The sequence below is a fragment of the Arvicanthis niloticus genome, chromosome 11 (genome assembly GCF_011762505.2).
Source record: "Arvicanthis niloticus isolate mArvNil1 chromosome 11, mArvNil1.pat.X, whole genome shotgun sequence".
NCBI lineage: Eukaryota > Metazoa > Chordata > Mammalia > Rodentia > Muridae > Arvicanthis > Arvicanthis niloticus.
Genome location: NC_047668.1, coordinates 77,817,840 through 77,840,426, shown reverse-complemented (window position 1 = coordinate 77,840,426; position 22,587 = coordinate 77,817,840). Strand labels below are relative to the sequence as shown.

Genomic DNA, 22,587 nt, shown 5'->3' with positions numbered 1-22,587 from the left:
CCTTTTGAGATAACCACTGTCCTTTATCTATCGCCAGTACAAACGGGTCCTGTGTAAATGGAGGATGTTATGTCCTGTGTAATCATTGTCATCGGACTGGACTTAAGTTGAGCTGGACCACCACGTGTACTCCGCAGAGAGTTTTGGAATGAATGAATGAATGAATGAATGAGGGAGGGAATGAATGAATGAGTGACCTCCGGCATTAGTGATTATAACCTGCTAACCTCCCAAGGATAAGATTTGGTGTTTTGATCGTACAGTGCCGAGCGCTGTCTAAGAGACTAGCCCTGGCGGAGAAGTCGAAGGAGACGCTGACAGAGGAGATGAGGCTAGCCAGTCAGAACATCAGCAGGCTTCAGGTGAGCTCCTAAGTGTGACCTCAGCAATTAGTGTCTCTCACTGACCCATGCGCGAGCAGCAAAGCCAGCCTTCCGTGGGAAGCAGTGGTCTCTGGCCTTTGGACACAGTTCATACCACTTCACACCTCATTCACCTTAGAGCAACAGTTTCTCATACCAGACAGAGAGTGGCCGTCTTATTTGTATCTGACTTGAAGCTAGTTTTAAACCCTTCCATAGTCCGCTTTTGTTATTTACACTTACCACAGTTCTTGTTTCCCTTTCTTGTCAACACTCATGACTGGCTGGAGGATTGTGCTATACAATATAGTATTCTGTCTTGTTTCAGAAACTGACCTAAATAAACCTAAGGGTGGGGCTGCAGAACATACGTATTTAATTTAATATGTAATTAAATAAATACATAAACAGATGAGTCAAATTCCAGTTTCAAACCTTGCCTTTCAGTAAACCCCTGTTGTACTGGACTGCTGACCTCTTTCATCTTGTTAAAACCAGAGGGTGGGCCACATTTTCTGTGTTGTCCACCATGTATATTCAGCAGAGAGTTTTGGAATGAATGAATGAGTGTGAGAGAGTGAATGAGTGAGTGCCCCTTGGCTTTGGTGACTGTAACCTGCTAACCTTGATAAAGAGGTAGGCACGGGAAAACCCTGGAACACAGCAACCTGTTCTCGGATAGTTAGGGACAGTGCAGTCTATTCAAGAGGCTGAGGAGTGTGGGAGGTGGGAGCAGAGAAGGCTGCCTTCTGGGAAGGTGGGAAGGTGCAGGTGCCTGGGGCCTCTTCAGGGGTTTCAAAATCAGGCAGGTTTGGAAGCATCATTTTACCTCAGGCTTTTGATAGTTCTGTAGCCAGCCAAGAAGAGAGTGCTTGGGTGCGGGTACATGTGTGTGAGCATGCGTGTGGAGACCAGAGGACAGTCTTGGGTGTTCCTCGGGAGCTGCCACCTTTTTTTTTTTTTTTTTTTTTTTTTTTTTGAGACTGGGTCTCTTTGCCCCAGTAGGCTGGCTAGCTTGTCAGTGAGTCTCAAGGATCTGTTTCCCTCTCCCCAGGGCTGGGATCCCTAGTGTGTACCCCAGGTCCACCTTCTTTTATGTGGGTTCTAGGGATGCAATTGGGGCCTCCTGCTCCAAGGCAAACACTTTCCTGATGCAGCCTCCAGCCTTTCATTTTCTGCAAATGAGTAATGAACACACTCTTCGAAGGCTGACACATTTTCTCCCAGCTCTTTTAACTTTGGCCTTTACCTTTGTTAACTGATCGACTCGGAGCATTGTGATGAGCTGCTCTCACAGATGTTTGTACTAAGGGAAGCTTCTGGCTGGTGCCTGGGTCTTGACGGCCTGTCTTCTTTCCCCTGCTGTTTAGGATGAGCTGACGACCACCAAGAGGAGTTACGAGGATCAGCTGAGCATGATGAGCGACCACCTGTGCAGCATGAATGAGACACTGTCCAAACAGAGGGAAGAGATCGACACACTCAAGATGTCCAGTAAGGTGTGTGGGGGGCGGCCTGCCACAGAGGCGCGCTCACTGCAGCTGGAAAGTCCAGCGCTGTTCTGTGGAGGAGAGCAGAGAGTGCTTGGGAATCCTCTTCCTTCACTCCACTTTCCTGTCCTAAAAGAAACTTACGTTTCTTTGGCATAGTCTAAGCTAGGTGTGACTTGCTGCCTTTTGACTTTGTGTCAGAGACTAGCATTCTGCCTCAGGAGGGGTTGCCATGCTGTCTGTATAATACCCTAATGGTGACTGGGTAATCCTTAGCAAAGTGTTTTCTTCAGGAAAATCTGTATTTGAGTTGATTCACAAATAAGAGCCGCACGCAGCTTCAGGAAGCCGCTCAAACACCCCATCCCAAACTCTTGACTCTCAGCGACCTCTGTTCTGAGACCACAGGCCTCACTAGGTTACACATTCACCACCTGTTCCTTTCTATTTTGTTTTGTGTTTTGTTCTCTTTATGCTTTTGTTTTTGTGGTGGTTTGTTTTTCTTTTTCTTTTCTGAGACAGGGTTTCTCTGTGTTGCCCTGGCTGTCCTGGAACTCACTCTGTAGACCAGGCTGGCCCTGAACTCAGATCCGCCTGCCTCTGCCTCCCGAGTGCCTGGATGAAAGGCGTGCACCACCACCGCTGGCTTCCACTACATCTTTATCGAGCTGTCCGCCACAAGAGCAAAGAAGAAATGCACAGAGGCGAAACTAGCAAAAACATACAGTAAAATTAGCTGACGATCTTCCTGCATGAATCCCATGTCTCCTTGTGCGCTGCCCTCCTCGTCAGTCAGTGTCAGCCTCTCCGTTTCTTTCTAAGTGTTATACCATGTCCACACTCAGACCTGTTCCATGCATCTGTGTGTACATTAGTGGCTAGGGTCCGTATATGAGGGGGAACATATTTCCTTTTCTTTTCAGTTTAGGCTACCATCATCACCATCATCACCATCATCACCATCACCATCATCATCATCACCATCATCACCATCATCATCATCATCATCATCATCATCATTATTATTACTACTACTATTACGCTTCCCAAGTCTATCCATTTTCTTGCAGATCTAATTTTCTTACAGCTGAATAATATTACAAATTATATATCTCTCACATTTTCATTATCTCTTTATCTGTTGTTAGACATCTAGGCTGGTTCCTTCCCTTGCTGTTGTGAATACAGAAGCAATGAACTTGTATGTGCAGGCATCTCTGGGCTAGGATATGGCCATGTCCTAATTAGACACCATGACCAAGGCAACACTTAATAAGGACAACATATAATTGGGGCTGGCTTACAGGTTCAGAGGTTCAGTCCATTATCATCAAGTGGGAGCAGGGCAGCATCCAGGCAGGCATGGTACAGGAGGAGCTGAGAGTTCCACATCTTCATCTGAAGGCTGCTAGCAGAATACTGACTTCCAGGCAGCTAGGAAGAGGGTCTTAAAGCCCACACCCACAGTGACACACCTACTCCAACAAAGCCACACCCACGCCAGAGCCACACCATCTTAAAGTGCCGCTCCCTGGGCCAAGCACATACAAACCACCCCAGGCCGTCTTTGTGTATATGCCCAGGAGTAGAATAGAGCTCTATTTATCCTCACAACTGTCCATGTAATCTAGGAATGCTAACCACCTTACCTCCAGGATTCCTGGTGGTTTTGTTTCTCCAATGTCCTCAGTCTGAGCCTGTTGGTAGATAACTGGGTAATGTGCTTAGAGTGGGATGCATTACCGTAGACCATGTCTGAGTTACTGAATGGTTCTATGAATGTAAACTTCAAGGCTCTAGGCATTCAGTTCTGTCATGTCAGATGATCACTGCATATCTGTAGGTCAGATGATACTTTCCCACCCATCTGTGAGCTGAAGAGATGGCACTCCACAGTAAAGAGATGAGGTGCAGCTTTGTTTGCACTGGTGGTGTAGACCAGGTCTCTGCCCAGCGAGGTCTCCTTGGAGAATATACTGTGTTCTCCACTGAAGGAGTGTACTGTGCATTACATAACACTTCTCAGCATCAGTTCAGGATATTCACTGACTTCTCCCTGTGTAGGGACATGTTAACCCTGCTTCTCTGGGCCATCTCTGTGCTGTTACCAGCCACCTTGGAGGCAGGGAGTACAGAGTGGGCAGGCTCCTTTCTGTGAATACCTCCCCTTACTCTTATCACTTGGTTATATTTCTAGTCATAGTAGAAATATATCATTCTTGGGCCACTCTGTCAGCCCTGGGTTTTGCTTCCTGCTCATCTTATTCAGGGTGTCTGCTGCTGCAGTGAAGCATCAAACGCAGCTTTGGCTCATGCGTCCTCACTGCTGCTCATCACGGAAGGAAGCCAGGACAGGAACTCAAACATGGTAGGAATCTGGAGGCAGGAGCTGATGCAGAGGCCGCGGAGGGGTGCTGCTTACTGGCTTGCTCCTCCTGGCTTGCTCAGCCTACTTTCTCGTAGACCCCAGGACCAGCCCAAGAGTGGCCCCACCCACCATGGGCAGAGCCCTCCTCCATCAGTCACTAATCTAGAACATACCGGATGGGCCTGCCTGCAGCCTGATCTTATGGAGGCAAGTTTTAAATTGATGTTCCCTCCTTTCAGATGACTGTAGCTGTATCAACTTGATATAAACTGTCCAGCACCCGCCCCTGGTCGCTTATACTGCTGTGGTGTCCTCATGTGCTGAGTGAGCACTTATCTACGGGATGCTGAGTGCAGTCTCTACTGTGTGTGTCAGATCTTGCTCTGCGTGTCTGTACTCTGCAAATGTTGCCCATTCATGGGAAGAAATAGTGTATGGACTTCATCATTTACAGACTTATAAATAGAATGTAGTCGTAAGAAGTGAGCCTCTCCAAAGAGAAGAGAACTTTGTGAAACCATCCTGTGAGAGAGAGTTCTGTGCCACCACTCCAAGCTCTAAAACAGTAGTTTTCAACCTGTGGGTTTTGACCCCTTTGGGTGGGGATGGGGGTTGAATGACCCTTTCACAGGGGTCACCTCAGACCATTGGAAAACACAGATATTTACATTATAATTCATGACAGTATGAGAATTACAGTTATGAAGTTGTAACAAAAAATAATGTTTTGGTTGGGGGTCACCATTCCATGAGGAACTACTGTATTAAAGGGATGCATTAGAACGGGCGAGAATCCTGCTCCAAAACCTGTTTAAACAACAGAAAAAATTCATGAACTTTCATAAGAAAGGGTATTTTGGTAAACTGGGTAGTCACTTGCTTTTCTGTCTCTACTGTTGGTCCTGGGAGAGATTGGGTCTGGAAGTTGGGAGCGGGGAGAGTCAAAAGTAATAAACACTTTTTGATTACTGACTAACAGCTGCCGTGCCGGGTGTCTGCCAGCTGTTCTCCATATAGGAAGCCACAGTGGTCCGCAGGACAGCACGGACCCTGGCAGCTTGCTTTCTAAGCTGTGAGAACACTTCTGAAACTTGTGTTCTTATGGTGGGCACTTTTCTTTGCACAGGGAAATTCTAAGAAGAACAGGAGTCGGTAGTTGATGACCTAGGCTGGCCAGTGACCGTTCCCTCCAGATCGGCTGCAGCTGCTGCCCGGAGACTCGAGCCAGACTCCACAACCAGTGCTGGTGGCTGCTGGGAAGCCATGTGCTGTTGGACTTAGTAGACTAGCCAGTGTTGTCTGTGACCTTGAGACATTTGAAGTATATTTGTAAACAGCGAGGCAAATACAGAATTTCATGTTGACAGTCAATTGGAAAACAGTAGACATACCCATGGATATTGTAGGTTTACTTACGCTGTTTTTACTGTGCACTTTTTAAAATTAGGATTTAATTTCAGTATGTAAGAACAACAAATATTTTGTATATTTTCAAACTCAATTATATGGTAATGGATTTGGTATCTATGGAATAGATATATGTTTCTGGATAAAATGCTTAAATTGTCAGATGTCATTACTTCCTGTATTGTCATTGTCATTTCTTCTTATAATTGAAAATTGAAAGACATCTCAGATTCCTTTTAAAAGATTCTCTCTGTTGCCCTCTCCACCCCTTTCCCTCCCCCTCCGTCTGTCCCTTGGAGGTGACAAGCCTTACAGCCTTTTAGAACCTGTGGGTTTGCTGTGATGTCTGCAGCTGTACAGTACACTCTCTGTGTTCAAATAATTGCTAAAGGAAATTCTGTCAATAAATTCATACCCACATGAACCTCTCAGTCTGTGTCTGTGATGAAAGACACTGAAATGCATCCAGTCCCAGCCGATTTAGAAGTGACCTTCCCAGCTGAGCAACTGCACACAGTTAAGCCTGTAGGAGACCCTTGGCTTTTGCTGGGAGCCACTCTTCAATCAAGGACCCTAAACCCTTTCAGCTCTTCCTGGACTGTGGTAAACAAGTGGTTTCCCTGCAAACCCCAGGGTGCCTCTCTTTCCCTGCACCCTACTCCCAAGGCCATAAGCTGTGCTTAGTGCTCACTTGCTTATCACTGTCCTGCCCAGAGAAAACTGAGGCTTAGAGGGCTGAGGCAGCCTGGCCTGAGCCTGCTCACCAAGAGGCCCTTGGATCCCACTCCAGGTGCTTTGTATCTGGAGGGTAAACTATTACATTTCTCAGGAACTCTGACTTCATCTGGTCTCCCCTTTCACACCTTCATTCAGAAGCCTGTAAACTACTGGCTAGCGTCTTAGATTCCTTTCAAAGCTGGATACAGTATTCCCTTTGGCATCATTTTTTTCTTTTTAAGAAAGTTTCTTTTAAAAAATTATCTATGTGTTTATATACATATGAGAGCAGGTGCCTGTAGAAGCCAGAGGTGTAGGCTCCCTGGGGCTGGAGCTTTAGGTGGTTGTGAGCCAGCTGTTGCTGGGAGCCAGCCGGGCTGTGCAAGGGCAGCAACCACTCTTAACTGCCACTAGCTCTCCAGCCCTTGGCATGACTTTTTCTGTGTATTACTGCTTTGCCTATAGGTTTGTATATCCATGCACCACCCATGTGCCTGGTGCCTGGAGAGGCTGAAAGAGGGCATTGGGTCACTTGGAATCGGAGTTACAGCCTGTTGTAAAGTGTTGTGTTGGTGTTGGGAATTGAGGCCGGGTCTTCTGCAAGAGCAGTAAGTGGTCTTAATCACTGAGTCACCTCTCCAACCCCCTGACTTTTTTTTTTAAATGCATATTTTCTCCTATACCAACTTTACCAACTATTAAAACAAGTTGAGTGTATTTATGCCATTAACTTGGTTGGCATCACTTATTATGAAAGTCTTGAAATATACACATCTTAGGGTTTTACTGCTGTGAAACAGGCACCATGACCAAGGCAAGTCTTATAAAAGGATAGCATTTAATTGGGGCTAGCTTACAGGTTCAGAAGTCCAGTCCATTCACTGAGGCAGGAGCATGGTAGCACCCAGGCAGGCATGATGCAGGAGGAGCTGAGAATTCTACATCTTTATCTGAAGGCTGCCAGCAGAAGACTTCCAGGCAGCTAGGACAAGGGTATTAAAGCCCACACCCAGAATAACACACCTACTCCAACAAGGCCACACCTGCTAATAGTGCCACTCCCTGGGCCAAGCGTATACAAACCATCACAACAGACATGAAGAGAACAGCTTCATGCCTATCAAGTTTTAGAAATACTTGGCTACTCTTGTTTTCTCCTCTGTGCACACACTTGTTCTTGGATTGTTTTAAGGCTGGGCTGTTTCATTTGAGTGCATTAGTTCTGCACATGTTGTGAGTGACATAAGCACTGATTTCTGGACCTATCTTATACGACCGTTCAGTGCAGGGAGCATGTGTGTGCGCGGGTGCTGAGAAGTGTGTGTGTGTGTGTGTGTGTAGTGTGCTGGGGGTGAACAGTTCCATCAGCTGCCTGGAGACAACCATGACAGCCTTTTGTTCTCATCCTGTCCTGGGATTGTCTCAGATCAAGAAACAACGTAATACATAGAGGCTGCTTTTCCTCCATACAAATACAAAGTTGTTTGTATTTCGTTTTTGAAGATATTTTTATTACTTTTAATTATGTGTCTGTCTCTCTGTGTGTCTGATAGGATGTGCATGGGTGCAGGAGGCCAGAGGTATCTTCTGGACCTGGAGACACAGGCAGTTATGAGCTGAGCTGAGCTGAGCTGAGCTGAGCTGAGCTGGGTATGGAAACTGAACGAGGCCCAGTACTCTTAACCTCTGAGCCATCTCTCTAGCTCCCAAGCTGTCTGTACTTTAATCAAAGCTATGGACTTCAGATTGAGTCAGGCTATTCTAAAATACATGTTACTGAGGAAAAACGAACAAAAAAAAAAAAAAAAAAAAAAAGTCCCCTAACCCTCCACATACTTCCTGCTCTGTAGAGAGAAAACCACTTCTGCTCACTGGTTTGCTCTTTATCTTCCCAAATAGTTTGTACTTCCCTGTGCTTTTCCTGCTGGGCACTGGCTCTGCCCTTGGGAGATGTTTCTCGTGCCTCCCTGCCCTGCCACTCACACAATACTGTCTCCTTAAATCGGTTACTTCAACATTTGATCATGTTGATACTCAATATAAACTTCCCTATGACTACTGTTCAAGTGTACATGGTTATCCAAGTCACATAATATATGACTTCTTTCATACATAGTTGTCTCTGGAACCAACAACAACCTTTAAAAACAAGCAAACAAACAAGTATTGCTTGTGGTGCACTAATCTGTTCCCAAGCATTTCTCCAGAGCTTTTCTCCAGGTATGTAATCCTCCTTTCAGTGAAGCCCAGTCCAGTTGGGCATTCAGCCAACTCATCTTCAAGCCATCTCAAGCTGTGGTGTGATGGCATGCACTTGAGTCCCAGCTACCGGGGGCTGAGGCAGAGAAGCGTTTGGGTCCAGGACTTTAAGGTCAGGCTAGGCAACATTTGAGCCTCCATATTAAGGAAAACATATGAGACTTTATATCAAGGAGCCTCCTGACTGACTCACTGGGTGCTGTCTTGGTCACTGCCTGTCCAGCAGATCTGCTGTTCTCTACTTCACTTTGTGGGTAGTCACTGTCTCTCATCCTCCCTCAATTCCAGAAACCCTTCTCATGGCAGCCCTCTGCTTACCACTTTGGCCCCCTCTCAAAAATGTCCTCTGTTGCATCTAGAGATGTGAACAGAAGGAGAAAAGATTCTCACCCTCAGCAGATAGTGACTGGGGCACACAACACACACACACACACACACACACACACACACACACGGAAAGCCATAAACAACAAGACTGACTTCTGGAGAACTTATTAAAATGACATTTCCTATTTTTTCTCGATTATGTATTATATGCATATTGTTGAAAAACTTGAGAAACCAGGAAGTAGATAAAAAAAAACCACACATCTCTTAATAGAAATTTCATTTCTAACATTTTAACCTATTCATGGGGCTGGGGAGGTGGCTTAGTAATTAGGGGTAGTTTCTGTTCTTGCAGAAAACTGAATTTTCAATTCCTAGCACCCACTTCAGTAGCTCACCACCTGTAACTTCAGCTTCAGGGGACCTGACACCATGTTCTGGACTCTGGGCATCATTCTCATGAGCACACACCCACACACAGAGACAGACATGTGTCCTTAAATGAAAAAAAGAAACAATTTAGAAATGTACTTATTCCCACTCTTATTTAATAAACATATGTTTTTAATAAAAAATAAAATATGAGATAAGAAATTCCAATGGGAAAACCAGAAAGACTGTCCAGTGGTAAAGGGAGGTCCGTTACCTCATTACCTGGTCACTGATGCTTAGAGGCACTGTGCACACTGAAAACTGGAATTGGAAGCATGGAGAAAGAGCCTTCAAACACAGCTTGAGAGACTGATGAACACGTCTCACTGTTTGGTGAATATGAATTGTCGTTTGTCAACATCACCCCTTCATTAAGTTGTCAGGCATGGTGCTGCTGGCTCATAAAGCTGACATACTGGGTTGCCATGTAAAATGGGATTTAATGTGAAGATAGCAACATCGTTGGCAGATAACAACTGGGCAAGCATGTGAGAGCCATACTGACAAGAAATAGTTTGTTCTGTATCCCAAGAACTTTCAGTTCTCCACACAGAGCTGTTGCTTTTGGTGAGGTGGTAAGACACTGTTAGGTAAACTGACGTGACTTATAACGTGGCTACTTCTAATTCCTTGTCCATTGTCATGGTTAATATCTGAAACACCCTTCACAGGGTCATGCTTTCAATGCAGGCCCATCCTGTGAACTATTTTGAAGACTAGAATCTTTAGGTATAAGGACTACCTGGTGGAAGTAGGTCACTGGGTTATATTGTCCACCATCCAGCCTGCTTCTTGGACCACAGAGAAGTGAACCACCCTGGCACATACTCTCCTGATGTACCTTCCCTTCCGGATGGTCTGACATCTCCTCAAACCCATTAGCCAAAGTAAAGCTTTCCTCCCTTGAGGTTTTTCTGCCAAGTATTTAGTCACTGCAAGACATGAATAGCTAGCATTTGCATTAAAAACAAAAAACCAACAATAACAAAAACTAACAAACCAAAAAAAAAAAAAAAAAAAAAAAAAAAAAAAAAAAAAAAAACCCTGAGCCATAGCATCTGCAAGCACATTAAAACAACAGGAAACAACTAGCTTGAAGCCATCAAATGAGAGCAACCAAAAGCTTTCTTCAGTTGATTGAAAACCTCTACTGTAAAAATCCTCAAACAGAATAAGGTGTGTGATTTAGTTGTATTTTATGCAGCATTATCTTTTGTGGTTGGCTCTGGTCTTTAAAAATAGTAATTTTTAGATGTATTTATTTGATTTTTTGCACATGAGGTTTAGCCTGCATTTATATATGCACACTGTGACTTGTTTGGTGCCATGGAGATCAGAAGAGAGCTGATTCCCTGGAACTGGAGTTATGGATGCTTGTGAGCAACTATGTCAGTGCTAGAAACTGAACCACTGTCCTCTGCAAGAGAGACAAGTGCTCTTAACTGCTCAGCCATCTCTCCAGCCCTCCCCACTCTTAATTAAGGCCTCAAGCTGCTCCATAACTTTAACCTGAAGAGATACCATAGATGGAGATGATACTGAGAAAACATTTGAGGACCACACCAGTGAGGGTCATCCAGTTTTTGCACGGAGAGGAAGTTTCTGTCCTCTGCTGAGAGCTGTGTCCTCAGGTACCATAGTGATGAATGGGAAGGCTGTCAGCAAGCCGACTCCTCTGACTTACATTTCTGAGCAGTTTAGTAATTAGCTCCAAATTAGGAGGCTAGCTGGCAATTCTGTTCTTCTAAATTCTTGGCAGAAAAAGCAAGAGAACTTTTGAACAGCTCTTCCATAAAAAGACTAGGAAAACTTAGCAGAAGAAGCACAGTGGCGCCTATCAGTAGAGGGGCCTGGAAAGGCAACTCCCTAATTGAAACCTCACTGTTTATTTTGCTGGGGGCTTTAATAATTCCCAAACTCCACCCCAATCCTTTCTGAAACAACAGGAGTACAGTGGAATGGCTGGCCCAGGAGGGAGATCTTTGAGGCCCAAGAGTAGAAACAGCATAATCTAGACAATACAATGTCAGTAACATCCTGTTCAACTACTAAAAAAATAGTCTCCCTTGCCCTGCCTGCCTCCCTCCCTCCCACTCCCCCACCTTTCCTCCTCCTTGCTAGGTCCTGAAGTCACAGTCTTCCTTCCTCAGCTCCTGAGTGCTATCGGCATGCATCATTAGGCTTTCCTATATTTCTTTAGGTTGCCTCTTTAGTTGAGCGAATTGGACTGTTTTCCCATTGTGTTTTAATGCATGTCATCTACCCCAATAGCACAGGGGCTGGAGGCGGGGAGCAGTCCTAGACTCTGACTGTGGTTGTTGAGCAGTGTATCTTGTACATAGAAGGCAGTCAATAGATGCTCATCAGATACTTCCTAGGCATGGGCCCTGGACCAGCTGTAGCCACCAGCCAGTGTAGCTCAAGGCATGCCAGGAGTGTCATCTTTATGATATAAGACTGTCACTCCATGGCTGATTGGAATCAATATGGTTGCTTTTGGTTGGCACTCTCAGTGAAGATGTGGGCTTTTAGCTCAGGAAATTCCCATCTGAAGTGTATTTGAATTTCCCCAGAAAAGGACTTAGAAACGCTACTTAGCTCATCTCAGAATGCTTCATGCATGTGAAATGTCTGTGTTCTGGGTGGTTTTCGTTTTATTAATAGTTTTCCCCAAAGCCATCACATTGTCTTGGATGGTTCTTGTCATCTAAATAGAGACTATTGCTGTAAAGTTTGAGAGAGGAATAGTGACCTCATTAACCATTTGAGACCAAGCCTTGCCGTCCTCTTGAAGGTATGCGGATCCTAATAGCTTTGGCTGACTAGTTCTGATGTATGTACCAGGTCCTAGCCACAGAAACTTTGGGGATCTCAAAATGATACTGAATCCTGAATTCTTTGAATCCTGGTGATTGGATAGGCTACTTCAATATCTTTTTCATTTACCAGGTTTTCCAAGGTCACAAAGTCAATACCAGAGATGTTTAAAACAGAATTCCACTGCTGTGTGAATTCAGAGACCTCCTTGAAAGTTCTCAGTGGTTTCCGTGAAAAGGCTGTTGGGAAAAGGAAAGCTGAGAGTGAAAGGAGAGAGGTGTCCTCGAGGGTCTGTGTGCAACAAGCCAAGTGTCTGAAATAAAACTGGGGCCCAGGTGGTGTGTGCCTTCGGTGACTTAGGTGAGGATAGGCTAAGCTTCTTACCACCAGATTTTAATACAAAAGGACTTTGTCAGAGAGAATCCTATGGAGATAAGTGTATTCAAACAGGCCAGAAAGAAGAAAAGATCTGCCAACATGGCAATCTCCAGAGTGACGCAGGATCACCACAGGTCAGAACCACTCCAAGGTAAAAGAGGAAGCAGTTTTCAGTTAACTGGAGTCATCTTCAGAGAGTTTCATGTCTGTTTGCTCCCCAGAAAGTGTCAACATTTCCATGAGATTTCTTTCACCAACACAGCTACCTTACTAATTAAGGCTATCCAGCTTATTTCAAAGATGATGTAATTTAAAAGCTGCTCTCAGAAAGCCGTTGCAGAGGCAGTAACTTTCCCAAGTGTGTTGTTTTCTGTGTGCCTCTTCTGTTAGCTGTGGTGTTTCTGAGACAGACTGTCCCCTCCAATACACTAGAAGAGACACAAGGGACACAGGGACAGCGACTCAGCCTCCGTTGTGTTTTGGTTTTGCTTGTTTGTTTTTATTTAAACCTGGTGCTCTGGGCTAGAGAGGTGACTCTGTGCTTATAAGCACTGTGTTGTTCTGACAGGACTGGAATTTGGTTCTCAGCACCCATGTTGGGGAGCTCACAACTGCTTGTAACTCCGTCACCAGGGCCTTTTCTGGCCTCTTTGAACACACACACACACACACACACACACACACACACACAGACACACACAAAACAGGGTGGTAGCGACCAAACACCAGGCTTTGTGTGGTAGACAAGTACCACTGAGTCTTTCCTAGTCAGACCCTGTCTTCTTCCTCCCCTCTCTTCTGCCCCCTTTGCTCTTCACTTTCCCCTCCCCTCCCCTCCCCTCCCCTCCCCTCCCCTCCCCTCCCCTCCCCTCCCCTCCCCTCCCCCCTCCCCTCCCCCCTCCCCTCCCCTCCCCTCCCCTCCCCTCCCCTCCCCTCCCCTCCCCTCCCCTCCCCTCCCCTCCCCTCCCCTCCCCTCCCCTTCTAGAAGGCCAACCAGCCCCTGTTTTCTCCAATACGAATTCCTGCCCCCACCTCAAGTTACTAATGTTTTACTATCTATGCCCTGTGTTCTCACTTGCCAAGCCTCAGATCCTGGCAATTACTAGGATGCAATAAGAGGAGACAGGGAGGCGAGGAGTTCTGTTGATTTGCTTAGTTTTGTTAGTGTTGTGCTCTAAGCATAAACACAATTAGAAATCTTACCAGAAAATAACATTATCCCAAGTGTGCCTAATTGTGTGATATGAGGCACATTTGTGCCCTCTCTGGAGCTCCATTTCCTCCCTAAATCCTGGTGGTTGGACAGACTACTTGAATGTCTTTCCCATTTTACCAGGTTCTCCAAGGCTGCAAAGACTACAGTGAGGAAAGCACTGCTGTGTGAATTCAGGGAGATGCCTCACTTGACTTCCAGCTTCCTCTCACCTGCCAGCCCAGCCCTCAGCTTGAGGTGTTTGTTCAGCACTCTCCTAACATGCACACCTGATCTCCTCCCATGCAGTTCTTCTAGCACACTACTAAACAGTATTTCTCAGCTATCTTTCTGACACCACGGGGATTCACTTCGAGGTGCACTGGGTGTCCATGCTGGGAAATACAAGAGTGACAATTCACTGGAATCAAAAGACTCTGCTTAAAATCTTCATGATTTCTTTTATGCTTCACACTCTTGATCATTTCCACACGTCTCCTAAATACTCCAGACTCCCCCGGGGCCTGGAATGTCCTCTTCCTGCACACCCTAGCCAGTCCAACCCCATCTCCATTCTGGGATTCCGAGTCCTTCTAGGAAAAGGGCGCCTTACCTCCGCTGTTGTTGTGACTGGTTCATTCTCTCTTGAAAAAGTAGACAAGATGTGCTGAGGGCCACCTGTTCTGACGGAAGCGGTGGTGGTAGTGGGCGGTGGGGTGCGTGGGAACTACATTGGAAACCAGCTGGGGAAGATGCCTCCTCTTCCACATCCCTCGTGTGCTCTCCAAGACCCACGCCTGAGGCACTGTGGTATTCCTGTTTTCGCACACAACTCAGTCCTTAACCTGATCATCTGTGCGCCAGATGAGTGTGGACTTCTTCAAGGAAGGAGGATTTTCAGCATCACCAACCATATTTCGCTGTGGATCCCGTTGGTTCCACTTTAAAAGGAAAAAAGCAGGCCCTCGTAGAGGCATCCAAAATAATTTGGTGACCTCTTTCCAGCTTCCTTTTTAGGGACTACAGCCCGAGACAGCTGATTCCTGAGGGAAAGCGAATGAATGTCCAATCTTACACCAGAAAAAAACTTTGGGGGACGGAGGTTGAAGAAACAAGAAGGGAGGATCCCGCAGAGGAAGAGGGGCGGGGACTAAAGGAATGCCGGCGTGGTGCACCCTCCCCACCCCGCGTCGCCCGGGCCCTCCTCCCCCTTCTCCCTCCCTCCTCTCTTCCCTCTCGTTCCTCCCCTCTCCTCTTCCCTGTGTGGATGGCCGTGGCCAGAGTCGGAGCCCCAGCCGCGCTGCCCGTGAGTGATCAACCCCAGGGACAGGCCCAAGAAGGCTTGGGGGAGCCCGTCTCCAGGGTGGGGTCGCTCCGATTCTCTGGAGTTTGAGGGCGGGGGCAGAGGACATCTCCTTTACTCCCGACGGGCGTCCCATGCCGGCGAGAGGGTGGGCCCCGCCGGCTTCTCTCTGCCCCCGGCCTGATTGCAAAGAAAGAAAAGAACAACTGCACGGGACAGTCAAGTTCGTGGGCAGGACGGGGCCGGGGCTGTAGGGGCCCACGCGTGGTCACCGCCACCCAGACCTGGGCGCCAGCCCCTGTGGTTCAGGGCAGATCGGATCCCCACACCTACGACCCCCACCCCTACTCCTGCAGTCTTCCTGGCTCCTGTCCTTGGAGTTCCTGTCTCCTCCCACCTCTGGTTCACCTCCATCCATCCCCCTTTTTCCCTCAGTGATGACTAGCCAGGCCGAGCCAGTCAGGCCAAGGTATCACGCACAGGCGTCCGCACACTCTGCCCCAGTATTTGCTGCAGGAATGGCAAGCGCCGGGATTTGGCATGTGGACTTTGTGGATGCAGAAGGGGTTGAGACTATATTGCTTTACAGGACTTGGTTAGCGCCCATCCTTGATCTCTAGTTATCTATGGTCTGGGTATTCTTTCCAACTGTATGGCCCCCACCAATGACAGTTAACCTAATTAGATAGTAAAACTCATGAAGAAAAATAGAAATCTAGCCAAAACAGAACAAAAAACAAAAACAAAACCTTTTTTTGTTGTTGTTGTTCAGGGTCGGTGAGATGGCTTAGGGGGTAAAGGCGATTGCTGCCAAACCGTGACGACTTGAGACTTGAGTTCAATTCCTGAGGATCTAAATGGGAGAAAACCACTCCCGACATTGTTCTCCACATTCCACTCGTGGCAGTCTATCCCTACTCCACTGCGGACACGTAAACGAACAAACACAAAAGCGACTAACGATAAATAAAAACTCTGTGCAGAAGCTGATCTTTGGAAAGTGAAGATTTCGGTCTTTACTCAACTGTGTTAGTTTAGTTTAGTTTTTTTTAGGCTCCTCTAACCCGCTATTACAACCTCCCCCAGGCTGGAGGCTTTAATTTGCTCCACATGCTTGGGCAGGAAGGCTGTTGTCACCTCCCCAGCCCCCCATCTGCAGGGCTCCCTGTTGCAGGTTTGCACTTTCTCTCCCCTAAGCAGGAGGTGCAGACAAGTGAGAGAGTGAAGGAGGAGGCTGGAGTGAGGGCCACAGACAAAAAGGGCACTTACTTTAACCCTGCGGCTGTGGCTTCCGCGGGGTTCTGATTGGGTGAAAGGGCTGTGTAGTTCATTTGTGGTTTGTATGTCGGGTCTCATTATGGCTGAATCAATGTTTCCATGACAGGCTTGATTCTCTGGGCTCTTCCAGACAGGCTGCTGATTTTCACATGGAACTACACAGATGGAGTCTGGAGTCGTTTTTATTGTCGCTGTGTTTTAGAGATTGAGTGAGGTTGAATGTCTGCTCATCGCTCACTAGGAATCAGAGCAGCTGGAGGTAGCCAGGGCCTCACCTGAGCTGCTCTGTGTGAGGGCAACTGCAGTGGGCACAGCACAGTACAGACTTCTGTTTGCTTCTTGAGGGTGTTTTGGATGCATGGTGTGTATGTGTGCACACACCTATGGAGGGTAGAGGAGGACGGTGCATATCTTGCTCAATCCCTTCTTATTCCCTTGAGACAGGGTCTCTCACTGAACCTGGAGCTCACAGACTGGCAAACCCCAGCAAGCATCCTGCTTCTGCCCAGGCATGCGTAGTTCTTGCCAAGTTGCTGCTATAGGTGGGTGCTGGGGACCTGTCTGTATTCAGGGCCTTCATTTAGCCCCTAAGGTAGACATGATCTGAGAAGCTTGGGCTATTCTCTGTACAAACAACATAGCACAGGTTGCAGACAACGCTTTAAGACAGGTCAGGGTATAAATAAAGATTTAAAAGAACTTCCAGAGACTCGTAATTGCTTTTAGTACACTGAGGATAAGTGACTATCCATGAGACATCTGCATCAGTCTCTGCGAGACTCAGGGACACGGCAGAAGACGGGGAAGACAGAAAGGAAGAACTGAAGGATGGAAGGTGTGCTAAGAACACTTACATGAATACAGTAAGGCTAGCTGCACAGAACTGGGCCCATCACCAGTCTATTAAGGATCAGGGAGGGGCTCCGAAGGCCCTGCCCTTCCTTGATGAGCTTCGGATAATCAGTGATCTCTAGGGGGTATTCCTCAGTGGTGCAGTTATTGGTAAGTTTAGTAAGGGCACCCCCTACCCATGCTAAAACAAGCAATCATGATGAAGTGTAACAGAACACACACACACACACACACACACACACACACACACACACACACACACACGGGTGGTAGCACTTGGGAAGACGGGCAGAGGGAGGAGAAGGTGTAAGAGGACAAGGAGGGGGATGATGATCAAAGTACATTTTATCTATGTAGGCATTGTGAAAGACAATACAGTAAAAAATATTTTAAAAACTGAATTCATTGAAGATGAGGAGCAGGGACTTGCTTTAAACAGGATGTGTGACTTCTGTCCAGCTTGACCGTCCCACATTTGTATCAGTCAGGAAGGCTTTGTCAGTGGTCTCCTAACCTCTTAGAGTGTTGGATATCCTTCATTTAACTTCAAGTCCTCAAGTACTGAATTCCCTAGACAAGTACTCATTCCCTAGACAAACAATGCGTCCTGATAAGAATCTTCAGTCTCTTCCTGTTCCCAAGAATTTCTAATCGTGAGTTTAATGCCCTGGAAGCCAACCTTATACTGTTTGGAAAACAACTGCCTCTCTGGCAGTGTGCCCTTCTGCACCCATGACGGACTGAATCTAGTCAAACAGAACAGTCGGCCACACATCCAGCAGCAAAGGTGAGATAACCATGGGCCGCACAGGATGCTGGAGATGTCAGAAGACCACAGAAGGGTCCCTGACCTCAGGGTCAGGTTGGATGTGAAGTGGAGTCACATCTCCTCACAGCCAGAAGGAAGTCAGCCACCATCTGGCTGTGTCAAATGGGTTAGAAATACAGAAGGTGGGCGACCTCCATCAAAAGGCAAGAGGGTAGGGGTGGTCAGAAGTAAACTCACCCAGAGGAACGGTATGTGCCCTTTAAATGCTACGCTGTACAGAATACTGAGTTACATAGGAGATGCTTAGCGAGCAGGGGTGGGTTTAAGTAGCAAGTTGTGGATTAGAAAGCACCATCCTTTCACTGTGAAATACCCGTGGCAACTGAAATGCTATGCTTTGAAATGGACTCGGGGATTATAGTTGCTCTAGCTTTTCTTTGTGCCGGCCAAGGCTCCTCAGCTTTTGACAGTAATGATAGCTAACATTCGACAAGTGTTAAACACCCACATGGAGTATTTCACTTTAAAACTCTCTGAGGTAAGATCTGTTGTTTTTTTCACTGGGGAGATTCAGACACTAGGGTTAGAGGGGAACTTTTGTTCTGGGATTACTTGAAGCTCTCTTAAACAGGCTCCTTGGTAAATTTTTAAAAACTTATGTTTCTGAAAGTATCCTTAGTTTGCTATCATTCACAAATGAAGAACTCCATGCAAACAAACAAACAACCAAACAACCAAAAAACCAAAACCAAAAACCACGTGGGAGGTGTGATGTTATCGTCTCTGAAAACCTATCGCTGCTCCTTAGGACGGCAAAGGACCACCATTTCAGCAGGCTGTCTTCTCTCTCACAGCTCCTGGGGGTTTCCTCACGTGTGAGTCTGTCTAGGTGTGGCTTCAGTCAGTTGTATCCAGCTAACCTGCAAGTATGTCTGTTCTGTGTCTCATACTTAAGATATAAATAACAGTTCCACCCAAAGTATTATTGAGTGACATAAAAACACACAATGAGAAGAGAACAGCCCCTGACGTGTCAGGAAGTAGAAGACAACTGCTCGTACTATTACTCTGATAGTTTCATACTCTGATAGTTGTCCACTTTGGATTTTGTTAGCTTATATAAGTCAATTTTTGTCTACTTTCATGCACACAGACATAGAGATTTCTACTGAGATTTTTACTAAAATTACATTTAATTTATAGGGATGACTTTCCCGAGTCTCTGGGAGTTGAACCCAAGCATCACACATTATAGCTGAGTTATGTCACTAGCCCTTTTTGTTTATTTTAACACCAGGTCTCATTAAATTTCCCAGCTTTGCCTTGAACTTTCTCTGTATGTGTCCCATGCAGGCCTTGAGTTTGTAATCTTCCTGCCTTAAAATCTCCTTGGTAGCTGGGATTATAGGCTTGCACCCCAGACCTGCTTTATACTGACATCTAAATAAGATTAGATCTTCCCATCTCCTTAAAAAAGATTTATCACCATCATCACAATCACCACCACCACCACCATCATCACGGTTTTGTCTGTATGTGTGTGTATCCCCGAGCATGCGTTGGGGGGCTGGGGAGGGCATGTGTGTCATAGCACTGATGTGCCTGTTGGAAGGTACTTTGTAGAGTTGAGTTGGTCTTTCTCCCTTTATAGGGTTCCAGAAACAAGTCAGGCTGTCAGGCTAAGCTCCTTTACCATCTGTGCTGTCTCTTCAGGTCTTTCCTGTCGATTTTTTATTTAGATAGATGATAAACTAGCAATTTGTGTCAGTGAGTTTGGGATACACCCGCTTTGGCTTCTGGTCACACACATACATTATTTTTAAAATACTTTGGCTGCCTCAGAGGCTGGGCAGCCTTAAACCCTCCCCTGCTACTCCAGGCCCAATTGGGGAAGTGGCCAGTGACTGCCCATTCGAATTCTTACATGACTCGTGGGCTCTCTCCCATGTAGCTCTAAATCTGATCTGTCTCCCACCACATCATGGCAGTCTTCTGTCTGCTCCCCTGTGTCCTAGCCCTCACAACTGCAAGGGCCCCACCCCAGCTCCCTTTGCTCAGCCATTGACCACTGGCATCTTTATTGATCGATCAAGAACCAACTGGGGACAGGACCTTTAGCATTTGGACACACAGATTCCCCAGTGGATCAAAGCATCAGGAACAGCGATTTCTATTACAGATATCTCATATGACACTCACAGTCATTACAGATATCTCATATGACACTCACAGTCATTACAGATATCTCATATGACACTCACAGTCATTACAGATATCTCATATGACTCTCACAGTCATTGTTTTCTGTGTATTTTGTCCATATTTTCAATAACATCCTATTTGCCATTGTATTTTCTAATTTTCTGTTTTCTGGATAATAGAAATATTACTAGTTTAGAACTTTCATTCTTATCCGTCATTCTACTTGACCCCTTTAGCAGTCTGAATATTTCTGTGAATTTCTAGATAATCAAAAACCAACAATAATTTGCCTTGTACCCCTTGAGATTTTTGTGTCTCTTCTTTGTCTTATTACCTTAGTAGGGCCACAAGTATAACATTCTACAGTGGGATGGAGGCATCTTGTGCTCTCCTATATCCTTCCTTCCTTCCTTCCTTCCTTCCTTCCTTCCTTCCTTCCTTCCTTCCTTTCTTCCTTCCTTTCCTTCTTTCTTTCTCTCTTTCTCTCTTCCTCTCTTTCTTTCTTTTTTGGTTGTTGTTGTTTTTGATTTTTCCAGACAGGGTTTCTCTGTGTAGTCCTGGCTGTCCTGGAACTCACTCTGAAGACCAGGCTGGCCTCTAACTAGGAGATCTGTCTGCCTCTGCCTCCCAAGTGCTGGGATTAAAGGTGTGTAGCGTCACCACCCTGATTTAATGTGTTCTTTTAAAGATCCAGTAAGTACAAAGTTGGGTTGATGGTTTAGTAGATTGTCTCTATTAAATTAAAGACTTCCTTACATTCTTAATGTTTTCTTCCAAGTTGTATAATGACTTACTTTATATGTTCTAAATGCTTTCTATGCAGATTATTTGAGATGAAGACATTTCTTTTTTGATATAATAATAGATAATATGAGTTAGTATATTTAAATGTATCAACACATGTACACATACATAGATATTTAATATTTGATTCTGTAGCCCATCATTTGCTGATATCTTATTTAGGATTTTTGTAAGTGTTCATTAGTGAAATTGTTTTAAAATTTCCTTTGGCTGGGTATGGACACCTTTAGTCCCACCATGTTGGAGCAGAGGCAGAAGGATCTCTAAATTTGAGGCCAGTCTGGTCTACATAGTAAGTTACAGAATATCCAAGGCCACATAGACAGCCAGGGCCATATAATGAGACATTGTCTCAAAACTAACAAACAAAAAACCTAAAAGAAAAAGTTTCTTTTGCTCTCTTATTCTTATTTTTTATTCACTCATATTGTTTTTAAAATCCATTTTAAATTGGTCTTATTAAATAAGTTGGATAAATTTTCTCATTTATATATAATAAACATATGTGTATATATGTACATCTTTTCTTGAACAATTCATAAAGATTATATGTTGTTTAAAAAATTGGTAAAACTTGCCAGGGGATGGTGGTGCACACCTTAATTCCAGCACTTGGGAGGTAGAGGCAGGTGGATCTCTATGAGTTTGATGCCAGCCTGGTCTATAGAGCAAGTTCCAGGACAACCAAGACTTAAACAGAGAAACACTGTGTTCAAAATCGAAACTAAAACCAAACCCAAAACTAAATCAAGCCCTCACACCAAAAAAGGTAAAACGACTTAGGTGACCTATGCAGAGCACATGTATCAAGTCTTTGACACCTTTATGTTCTCTCTCTCTCTCTCTCTCTCTCTCTCTCTCTGTATGTGTTTGTCTGTCTGTCTCTCTCTGTGTGTGTCTGTCTCTGTCTCTCTCTCTCTCTCTTTCTCTCTCTCTCTTTCTCTCTGTGTGTGTGTATGTGTTTGTCTGTCTGTCTCTCTGTGTCTGTCTCTGTCTCTCTCTCTCTCTTTCTCTCTCTCTCTGTGTATGTGTTTGTCTGTCTCTGTGTGTGTGTCTGTCTCTGTCTCTCTTTCTCTCTCTCTCTCTCTTTCTGTCTAATACAAGGTCTCATGTGTTCTACAGAGGCCTCAAACCTATTATATAACAAGGTTGTCCTTGAAGTCCTGAATCTCCTATCTGCACCTCCCAGGTGCTGGGATTATGGATGTGTGTTACTGTGTCCTGATCTGACAATTAATTGTTAGGAATGATTATTGATTAATTTGATTTTCCCTTTTTTCTTGATTCAGTTTTGATTATTATTAAGATGATCTACTTAGGCATTTTCAGATTTACTCTTTAGCTTTTTAATCAATTATTTTTTATTTTGTGAGTATATATGTTTTGTCTCCATGCAAAGCAAGAAACCTCGGAAACCAGAAGAGGACATCAGATCCACTGATCCTGGCGTTACAGACTGTAATGAGCCAAACCTGGGTCCTCTGCAAGAGCAGCAAGTGCTCTCAACTGCTGAGACGTCTGTGCAGCCTGTGTTCTGTGTTCTTAGATTTATTACCATAAAGTTGTTCACAGTTTTCTTTTATGGCCTTATAGATATTGACTGTAGTTTAATGTTCTTCTTTATGTACTT

At 45.4% G+C, this 22,587-nt stretch overlaps 2 protein-coding genes across 3 annotated transcripts in view; both read left to right on the top strand.

Moving 5' to 3' along the window:
• The window catches only part of Ppp1r21 (protein phosphatase 1 regulatory subunit 21), a 59,138-nt gene extending 53,087 nt beyond the window's left edge, over nucleotides 1–6,051 (top strand). For both annotated transcript variants that reach the window (XM_034514023.1, XM_076942459.1), the window contains 3 exons: nucleotides 264–362; nucleotides 1,733–1,861; nucleotides 5,347–6,051. In XM_034514023.1, coding sequence (XP_034369914.1) covers nucleotides 264–362; nucleotides 1,733–1,861; nucleotides 5,347–5,376 — 258 coding nt within the window. In that variant the 3' untranslated portion in view covers nucleotides 5,377–6,051. The remainder of the gene's footprint in view (nucleotides 1–263; nucleotides 363–1,732; nucleotides 1,862–5,346) is intronic.
• An 8,806-nt stretch (nucleotides 6,052–14,857) lies between these two features.
• Nucleotides 14,858–22,587, top strand: part of Ston1 (stonin 1) — a 46,392-nt gene continuing 38,662 nt past the window's right edge. Inside the window, exon 1 of the mRNA XM_034514300.2 lies at nucleotides 14,858–15,055. The gene's annotated coding sequence lies outside the window, so the exon portion shown is untranslated. The remainder of the gene's footprint in view (nucleotides 15,056–22,587) is intronic.